At 44.1% G+C, this 9,103-nt stretch overlaps 1 protein-coding gene across 1 annotated transcript; it reads right to left on the reverse strand.

Annotated features, from left to right (window-relative positions):
• Window positions 1–432: 432 nt before the first annotated feature.
• Window positions 433–8,854, reverse strand: LOC143378081 (uncharacterized). The gene is made up of 2 exons (XM_076829920.1): window positions 8,247–8,854; window positions 433–2,769 (listed from the first exon to the last, which is right to left on the reverse strand). The coding sequence occupies exons 1-2, from the start codon at window positions 8,264–8,266 to the stop codon at window positions 924–926; spliced, it is 1,866 nt and encodes a 621-aa protein (XP_076686035.1). The 5' UTR covers window positions 8,267–8,854; the 3' UTR covers window positions 433–923.
• Window positions 8,855–9,103: the final 249 nt, after the last annotated feature.

The raw sequence follows: 9,103 nt of genomic DNA on the forward strand, positions 1-9,103 counted from the left end.
TAGTAAAACGAGCAAAACGAGTAAAACGAGCAAAACTAGTAAAACGAGGAAAACGAGTAAAACGAGTAAAACGAGTAAAACGAGTCAAACGAGTAAAACGAGTGAAACGAGTGAAACGAGTGAAACGAGTGAAACGAGTGAAACGAGTGAAACGAGTGAAACGAGTGAAACGAGTGAAACGAGTGAAACGAGTGAAACGAGTGAAACGAGTGAAACGAGTAAAACGAGTAAAACGAGTAAAACGAGTAAAACGAGTAAAACGAGTAAAACGAGTAAAACTAGTAAAACGAGCAAAACTAGTAAAACGAGTAAAACGAGTAAAACGAGTGTTGTGCCCTGCGTGATGGCTCGCAAGGCTGGTACGGGATCTGGCGTAATCGTGGGTTCGGGAGTAATTAAAGGATGAGAATCCACCGGATGAACTACACCAAGTGTGATTAAACCCAAAGACTAAGTCTTTATTCAAAAACACTTAAACTAGACCGGAGTGTACAAGTAGGAATTAACCGTGTTAACTGGTCGAGAGTCGGCTCTAGAGTCTCTCGATTTGCGGCGGCAAATCGGTTTTTATTGCGCTATTGGGCGTGGTGCCGTCGCTTCGCGTTGCCGTGCATGGTCACGTTGCAACGCTCGCAATTTCGCTGATTTTGTAGTTTCGCGCTTTGCCTCGCAACTGATTTTGCTTAGGAACGTCTCGAACGTTCTGGAGTAGTATAATGGTTAATATGAAGTATAATATGTCGCGTGACACGTGTGCTTGGGCGTTGCCTGGGCACAACATCCCTCCCCCCTTGGGGAGGAAAAGCCATAGCTTTTTCTGCCGATGATAAACTATCTTAGGGAAATCCCAAAACTCGTAATGGTTGGATTGGTTATCATCGACTTACATGTGGTTTTTCTTAACTAGCTTATAATGGTATATTTTAAAGAGAATTAGTGGAAGACGTTTCCTCCTTACTAACTATTTTGATTATCGCTTCGGGTTTTTGTGTTGTTTTGTCGCGACTCGTGTTGTCTGTGGTACAGTGTCGTGGTGTTTTTGCTTTGCAGCGTACAATGCATTTGTAAAGTGCGAACATACATAGTGTAGTTGTGATAAATCCCGTCACAGAGGATAGTGTAAAGAAGCTATAGTGATACTCGGTTGGTATAATCTCGGGTTTTTCTAAATCGTTTTGTAAGTCTTCTAATTTTTTACTAACTTTATTTAATTCTTCCGGGTGTTTGATTATTCTTTTAAGTTCAAAATTGGTATGTCGGTACGAATTTACAGTGGTCTGTGGAAACGTAATTTCGTCTAGTGTCAAATTGTAACCAGGTAAGTAGTTCCATGTTTTTTCTATTCCGTATTGTTTTCCGGTTTCTATCGTAAATTCGGCGGTAGTGATAGTACATTTATTTCTTATCGTTATTATACCAGAGTCCTTAATACTATACATGTTTGTGTTTTTATCGCCGCAGGTTACTGCTAGTTGTATTTGTTTCGGTGCGATATAAATCCATGTGCCCGGTTGTTGTAATTCTATCAGGATCGTGTGTTTCAGTGTCATGATTCGTATTTTACAATTGTTCGGTTTTTGCGTCAATTTTGTGTACAACTGTACTTCGCAGGGTCCGTATGGTATCGCTTTGAACATTGGATGGTTTGAGGTGCAGAGATATAGCTCGTTTATAGTTTTACATTCTGTTAGGTCTTGTTTGCTTAGTTGTATGTAATCTTGCACCGAGGTGTCGAGTACCACGTATGAGTCGAGGGGTTCTATATACGCGTAGAACGAATCGTTTACCTTTGTGGGTACCGGGTGAACCTTGCTTAATTTGAATTTCTTTGCGCTCAACAATGGGATATCTAGTACTACGGTAATTGATTTCGTATCCGAAAATGCGGAAAGTGTAAGGATGTCGTATAGGACGTGCATATTTTCTAGTTTTATTCCGATCGGGAAGTCTAATCCTTGCGGGATGTGAGCGAGTGCTGAAGTGAGGTATGTTATGATTTGTGCCGGTGGCATTAATTGTGGGTTAAGGACTCCTTTCTTTATATCCATTATGAATTCTAACAAGTCTTGTGTGTCACGCAGGAGTGTTTCCGCGACGCTATTTATTAGTATGAGGTTTTCGTCTATTGTCTCTCGAAATCTAGTAATGTCAGTCGTCTGTTGTAGTAAGTATTGAATTTGCCAAGTTGCGTTTAAAAGGGTTTTTTCATTTTCTTGTACGTTGTGTACAGTTTCATTTAGAAGTTCGGCGTTAGCTCTTACAATTTGCATTTGCCCTTTGATTGTATTCTTTAATCTACTGTCTTGTCTTTTTAGGAAGTCTATTTGGTCGTTGATTATCTTTCTGTCTTCTGAATCCATTAGTCCGAAGAGTGATTTGCCTATGTAACCTAATCCGTCTATTAGCCCGCGACGCTGTTTTGGTGCGGAGCTTATGGTTTGTTGGACGTAAGTAAGGAATTTGGTTACGCGGTCTACTTTGCTTTGAATTTTCGTGCCAAACGTTTTACAGAATTTTTGTAAGTTATTAGTAGAAGGTGTTTTACACTGAGCAAGTATGTCATATAGTGCTGCCTGGAGATTTGATTCGCGTCGGTAAATGTACGATATGTCTAAGTGTAGTATTAGTTTCCAACTATCCCGGTAAATCTGTAGATCGCCTAAGTTTTCGAAGTAAATGCCCGGGTGATCTTGAAATTCTTTTATAGCGAAGTCTGTGTCGGGGGTTGTTCCTCCTATGAGTAGTGTCGTCAATTGTAGGACGGTAATCCTGTAAAATATAATGTCGAGGTGTAGTCGACGCATCTTTCTGTTCGTCGCGAAGTCTCTTGTCTTGCGTGTGTTTCGCGTGCGCGAGATAAAATTTTGTTAACGTAAGGCAGTTCTTCCTTGCAAGAGACTCGATTGTCTCGTCGCTTCTCATTCCGTTGTGATCAGTTGCGACATCATGTTGTGTTTCTTAAGCCTTCCTCGCGAGCTCGCGCTGTTTTTACTGGTACGTTTAGTGCAAGTTGTTGGGTGTTTTGTGTTTTGGTGGAAGTGCGTAGGGTTTTTATAATTGGTTTCCTCTTTTCTTAAATTTTTAGTGTTTGGAATATCCGGCGCCGTCCGGGTTTATGAGTATTGGGTACAGGCGGGCGGTGCGGGAGTACCGCTCGGCGCGGCGTCAATTCGCCGCCGAAAACGCTGAATGGTTGGACGCGGAGGACGCGTGGGGGATACGGGCACTTTACGGTGAGTATCAAATGTTTTTGTCGGTTAGGTGTTTTTTGTTTCTAGTGCAATTTTCTATTTTGGTTATTCCGCGTCTGGTTATTGTTCCAGAACGTCATGGCGATCGTTTTCCGGAACCCTTCACGCGGCCAGGTCCGTGGTTTCTATTATAGGCGCGCTTGGGGGGTGACACACACACATATTAATTTGGACTCATATATCCTAAATTGAATAAATTTTTTCTCCTCCTTTTTTTTTCCAATAGTTTGTCTGCGTACCGTTACTTTCCTTCACTACTGCGACCGTTTCCTTGTTCCTGTCCTATTCTATGAAGTGTTTTAACCGGTTTGCGTGTACGCGGCGCGTTTTTCGTCCCTTTCCTATAGTGTAGTTATTATTGTCGTGCGTGTTTTGAATTGAGTAGGGTCCTATCCACGCGGGTGTTAGTTTTTTCGATCGTCCGCGTCTCACTGTCTCGTCGTGTAGGAGTACTTGCTCCCCAATTTTGAAAAATTTGTTAGCTGTCCTTTTATCATATTGCCTTTTTGACTTGTCCTTATTGATCCCTATAGTTTCGCGCGCGATGCTATTCGTGGACCGTAGTCTTTCGCGTAATTCTTCAGCGTATTTGTCGTAGGTGTATGTTAGTTGCGGTGCTTGGTTTAATGAGGTTGGTAAGGAAGCTTGTCTTCCGAAAACGAGTTCGTAGGGCGTGTAGCTAGTAGACGTGTGAGGGGTAGTATTGTATGTGAACATCGCGTACGGTAGCCATTCATCCCAGTCAGTCTGGTCTTCTGCGATATAGTTCTTTAAATATTCTGCCAGCGTGCGGTGGCTTCTTTCTAGCGCTCCGTTCGATTGGGGGTGGTAGGCTGTAGTTTGGATTTTGTCGATTTTTAGTAACCTACATACGTTTTTAAAGACTTGGCTTAGAAAATTAGTTCCTTGATCTGTTAGTACTCGCTGCGGAATGCCGTATTCGCAAATTATTTTAGTAACGAATTCTCTAGCTACGGTATCCGCTTCTTGGTTCTCGAGGGGTATGGCCTTACTGAATTTGGTTAAAAGATCTTGAAAGGTTAATATGTATTTGTTTCGTCTGCCGGTCTCGGGTAAAGGTCCTACGATGTCTAGTGCGCATTTCTCGAATGGTTCCGTGGGAGTGTCTGTAATAACCATGGGGGCTTTGGTTATTCTCGATAGCTTATTTCTTTGGCATTTTTCACATCTAGAGATGTACTTTTCTACGTCTTGTCGCATTCCTGGCCACGAATGATTTAATTTTATGCGTTCTAGGGTCCGTTTTACCCCTAAGTGTCCACCCAGAGGTGTGTCGTGGAATTCGCGTAGCACTCGAAGTTTTTCGTCCTCCGTGTATGTTGCGTTGTCCGTTTCTCCATTCGATCGGGGCTTCTCTTGTTCACTGTCGTCTTCGCTGGCGCCGGCTATTGTTTCGTTGTCGATCTTTTGTTTCACTCCGCGCGTTATCGCGAACATTCTGCTAAGGGCGTCCGCGTTCCTATTCGTTTTTCCGGCCATATAATCGATGCTATAGTCGTATTCTGCTAATTTCAACTTCCATCTCATTAATCTAGAACCGGGGTCCTTTACGTTGAAAAGCCAAGTGAGTGGCTTATGGTCCGTCACGATTTTGAATTTAGTGCCGTATACGTATGGTCTGAAGTGTTGCGTTGCCCATACGATGGCTAACAATTCCTTTTCGATGGTGCTATAATTCTCTTCCGCCTTATTCAATACTCTACTCGCGTACGCTATTGGCAAATCTTGTCCTATTTTTCCTTGCGATAATACTGCTCCTATCGCTTTTCCGGAAGCGTCTGTTGTTAGAACAAACGGTTTTGAGAAATCTGGATATTGCAATACTGGTGCTGTCGTTAATTTTTCTTTTAGAATCTCGAGAGCTTCCTGCTCCTGTGCAGTCCATCTGAATGCTTGGTCTTTCTTTAACAGTTGTGTCAAAGGTTTTGCAATCTGTGAAAACTCCGCTATGAATCTCCTATAATATCCAGCTAGGCCTAAAAAGGATTGCACGTCTTTTATTCCTTTAGGTACCGGGAAGCTTCGGACAGCTTCTAGTTTAGATGGGTCTAGCTTGATGCCGTTTTCGGTTATTATGTGTCCTAGGTATATTGTTTCTTTGCGTAGGAATTCGCACTTGTTGGGTTGAAGTTTTAGGCCACTTACTTGTATGCGTTCGAATACGAGTTCTAATCGTTCTTGGTGCTCCTTCAATGAGCGTCCGTAGACGACTATGTCGTCTAAATACACGAAACATTTTATTCCCTGTAAGCCTGACAGTACGGTGTTCATTAACCTTTGAAATGTCGCGGGAGCGTTTTTAAGCCCAAATGGCATTCTATTATACTCGAAATGTCCGTATGGCGTCGAGAATGCGGTTTTTTCACGATCTTCCTCCTTCATAGCTATTTGATGGAACCCTGAAGCTAAATCTAAGGTTGAGAAATATTTTGCTCCGCCTAATTGATCTAAAATATCTGTTATATTCGGCAAGGGATACGAATCGCCTATCGTCGCGTCGTTTACCTTTCTGAAATCTACTACCACTCTTAGCCTGCGTTTACCTGTAGCATCTGGTTTTTTCGGGACTACTAGCAAGGGAGCGTTCCATTGGCTGGCGCTTGGTCTAATTATTCCTTCTTTTACCATTTCCTGAACTTGTTTATCTACTTCTTCCGTATGCGCTTGAGGTAGTCTATACGGCTTCACGTATATAGGTTTAGTACCTTGGGTTAGAGTAATTGAGTGTTCCGCTTTTTTGGAGTATCCTAGTTTGTCTCCTTCTAATCCGAATATTTCATTGTATTTTTCGCAGAGCTCGAGTAAGCTGGTTTTTTCTTCGCTATTTAAGTGTTCGGTCCTGAGGCTTTCGCGCAAGATTTGCATTCTATTTCTCCCGTGTACAGCGTGTACCATATGTGTCGGCGTGTCGCGATCTTTGTCGCAGGTCGCGTCCGTCGGGTCAACGTTTTCGCTCGTCAGTGATTCTAATGTCACGGTCGGCGTACTGATAAGAACTTCGTCTGCTGTGGTGTTCATTATGCTTATTATGCATTTTCCGTCATTGCCTATCGTTAATGAGTTCCCTATGAGTATTCCTGGCTTCATCGGCTGTCCCTCTACTATTCCTTCTCCTTTTTCCGTCGTTTTGGCTAAGAGAATTGTTTCTGATCGCGGTTTTAATGTTACGTTGCCTCCTCCAGAGTAGGGGAACCGTGTTCCGTACAATTCTATTCCTTGATTTGCCCGAATGCATACGTCGTGCTTAGTCATGAAATCTTGTCCCAGAATTCCGTCTGCTTCTAATGGGAAGTCATCTCTCACTAACCGACAGGGATGCGTTATGAGTTTGTTTCCGACCTCTACGTTTAATTGTATTAGGCACAGCGTTTTGATTTCCATTGGGGCTATTCCTCGCAAGGACACTATTTCGTCTTGGGCGTGGACGTCGCCCAGCACCTTCCCTATCTTTATTAGTGTAATATCGGCACCGGTGTCGACTAGCAGGCTCGCTTTTCCTTTTACTAGTTCTGATGCTCTGATTTCGACGGTGTTTTCTATTTTGGAAGTCATTACTAGATTCGCTCGATACGAATCCACTCTAGGCCCTGTGTTAGTCTGTCTATCGTCGGTTGTCCCGTGGCCCGTGATTGGGTAATCTCGATTCCCGCTATGTGATTCTCGGCCCGGAGTTCTGCTAAAATTCTGTCTAGAGTCGTCGCGCCTGTAACTCGTGTTTGTATAGCGCGGTCTATTTTCTCGTTCGTTTGCCCTTTCTCTGGCCCTGCATTCCCTGATTTGGTGTCCTGGTTTCTTGCAATAGTGGCAGACTACTGTGACGCGCTGTACTTCCCTTTTTATGTGCGTCTGTTGCGGCTGATAGTTTATTCGCGGCATGCTTAATCGCGTATAGCAATTCCTCGCCAAATGCCCTAATTTATTGCAGCGTTCGCAGCGCGGTACGTTAGATCCTTCTCTTCTTTTGGGTTGATCATCGAGCTTCCTAAAATTTCGCGAGGTGTTTAGACCCATCGCTTGTTCCTCCTCTATAGCTGCGGCGATAGCTGCATTTAGCGTTGCGTAATTTCGAGACCTTATGATCGTTCTCAGTTTTAAATTCAACCCGAGGGTGAAAACATCGAGGGCGCGTTCTTGCACTGATTCTGTTAACGCGTTATTTACTTCGTCGCTGTTCCCTGGTTTTACCGATAGTTCCGATAATTCCCCAGCTAATTCTTCTACTCTACACGCGAATAATTTTACGCTTTCGCCTTCTCGTTGGTGGCAGGCATGAAACTCTGCTCCAACTGCTCCTATTGATCTTTTGTCTACGAATAGTGAAGTTAAGATGTCCTTTAATTTATCGAAAGTATCTATATCTTTGTACTCTAATACCTTGGCTGCTTTGCCTTTAATTTTTGTACCTATCACTGTTTTCAAGAATCGTGGCAATTCATTCGCGGGGACAAACTCCGAGGCGCTTGTATAAGACTTCAAAAATTCTGCAAGTTCGTCTGACGATTTTCCTACGAATTTGTCGACAAACGACAGCGCGGTAGATAATAATTTTACGTTTGGTACCGGGAGGCTACTTCCCGCGTTTAGCGACATTTCGCTTTCTTCTGTTCCTTCTATGTCCAACAAACTAAAATCCGCTAGCACGATCGGGTATTCTCTATTCGGTGTTACAAAGTTTTCCGGAGACGATTCGGCACTTGAATCGTCGTCTTTTCTAACGCTTAGTCGCAACGGCGGCGGTCGAAGTGTTCGGCGAGACGATCTTGGATGGTCTATAGAAGGTAGAAGGTCTAATTCTTCGCGTTCGAAAGTTAGCTTTTTATTGAAAAATGATTCGAATGATCTCGACAAACTTCTTTGACCCGGGAGTTTGAATCGATTTGCGCGTTCTTCTTCTATAGACATGCATGTACCGTTTCTATTTTTATATTGGACTCTGGTTTACAATATGTACGTTTGCGCTATTCTGTTACTCACAAGGCTGCTCGCAACCACATGTCGTCGGCTCGGTCAGGCGTCCTCTCGTCTGTGAACCAACGGCGGTGATAAGCTGAAACTGGACCCAGCAAGGTCGATTCGTACAGCTGTTCGCTGCGTGCTCCGACGGCTGCTTCCCGTGAACGGCTCTCCGTCCGTCCTTCAGGTGCGGCTCCTACAGGTTCCTCGGTCTCCAAGTCCTCTCGTGCGTCCTGATCCTCAGATCAGTGACGTCCTCGTAGATGGATTTGGTGTTTGATAGACGGTAGTTTCACCCGTTCACTCTCAGGCTGATTTTACTCGACACCAGGCTCGTCGTCGTTCGGGCTGCGTCGAACGTCTTCTCAAAGGCCGTTCCTCGGTCCTCTGTGCTACCTCGGTAGCGACGATGGCCTGTTTTGGCCTACGAGATTGCGATGATCCAATAATCTTGTCGGAGGTAGTTCAACCTCAGTCGACGTCGATCAATCGGTTGCGTCAAGGCTCGGTAAAATCTTTACGATGCAGATCCCACCGCTGCCACCAATTTTGTTGTGCCCTGCGTGATGGCTCGCAAGGCTGGTACGGGATCTGGCGTAATCGTGGGTTCGGGAGTAATTAAAGGATGAGAATCCACCGGATGAACTACACCAAGTGTGATTAAACCCAAAGACTAAGTCTTTATTCAAAAACACTTAAACTAGACCGGAGTGTACAAGTAGGAATTAACCGTGTTAACTGGTCGAGAGTCGGCTCTAGGGTCTCTCGATTTGCGGCGGCAAATCGGTTTTTATTGCGCTATTGGGCGTGGTGCCGTCGCTTCGCGTTGCCGTGCATGGTCACGTTGCAACGCTCGCAATTTCGCTGATTTTGTAGTT

The sequence above is a fragment of the Andrena cerasifolii genome, unplaced genomic scaffold (genome assembly GCF_050908995.1).
Source record: "Andrena cerasifolii isolate SP2316 unplaced genomic scaffold, iyAndCera1_principal scaffold0121, whole genome shotgun sequence".
Taxonomy (NCBI): domain Eukaryota; kingdom Metazoa; phylum Arthropoda; class Insecta; order Hymenoptera; family Andrenidae; genus Andrena; species Andrena cerasifolii.

What these genes read in the sequence shown, in the direction of transcription:
- LOC143378081 (XM_076829920.1), bottom strand. Translation starts at nt 8,266, where the DNA reads ATGTGGTTGCGAGCAGCCTT. An exon ending in ATGTGGTTGCGAGCAGCCTT is followed by an intron (nt 2,770 to 8,246) that starts GTGAGTAACAGA and finishes TATATTTTACAG; the next exon opens with GATTACCGTCCTACAATTGA.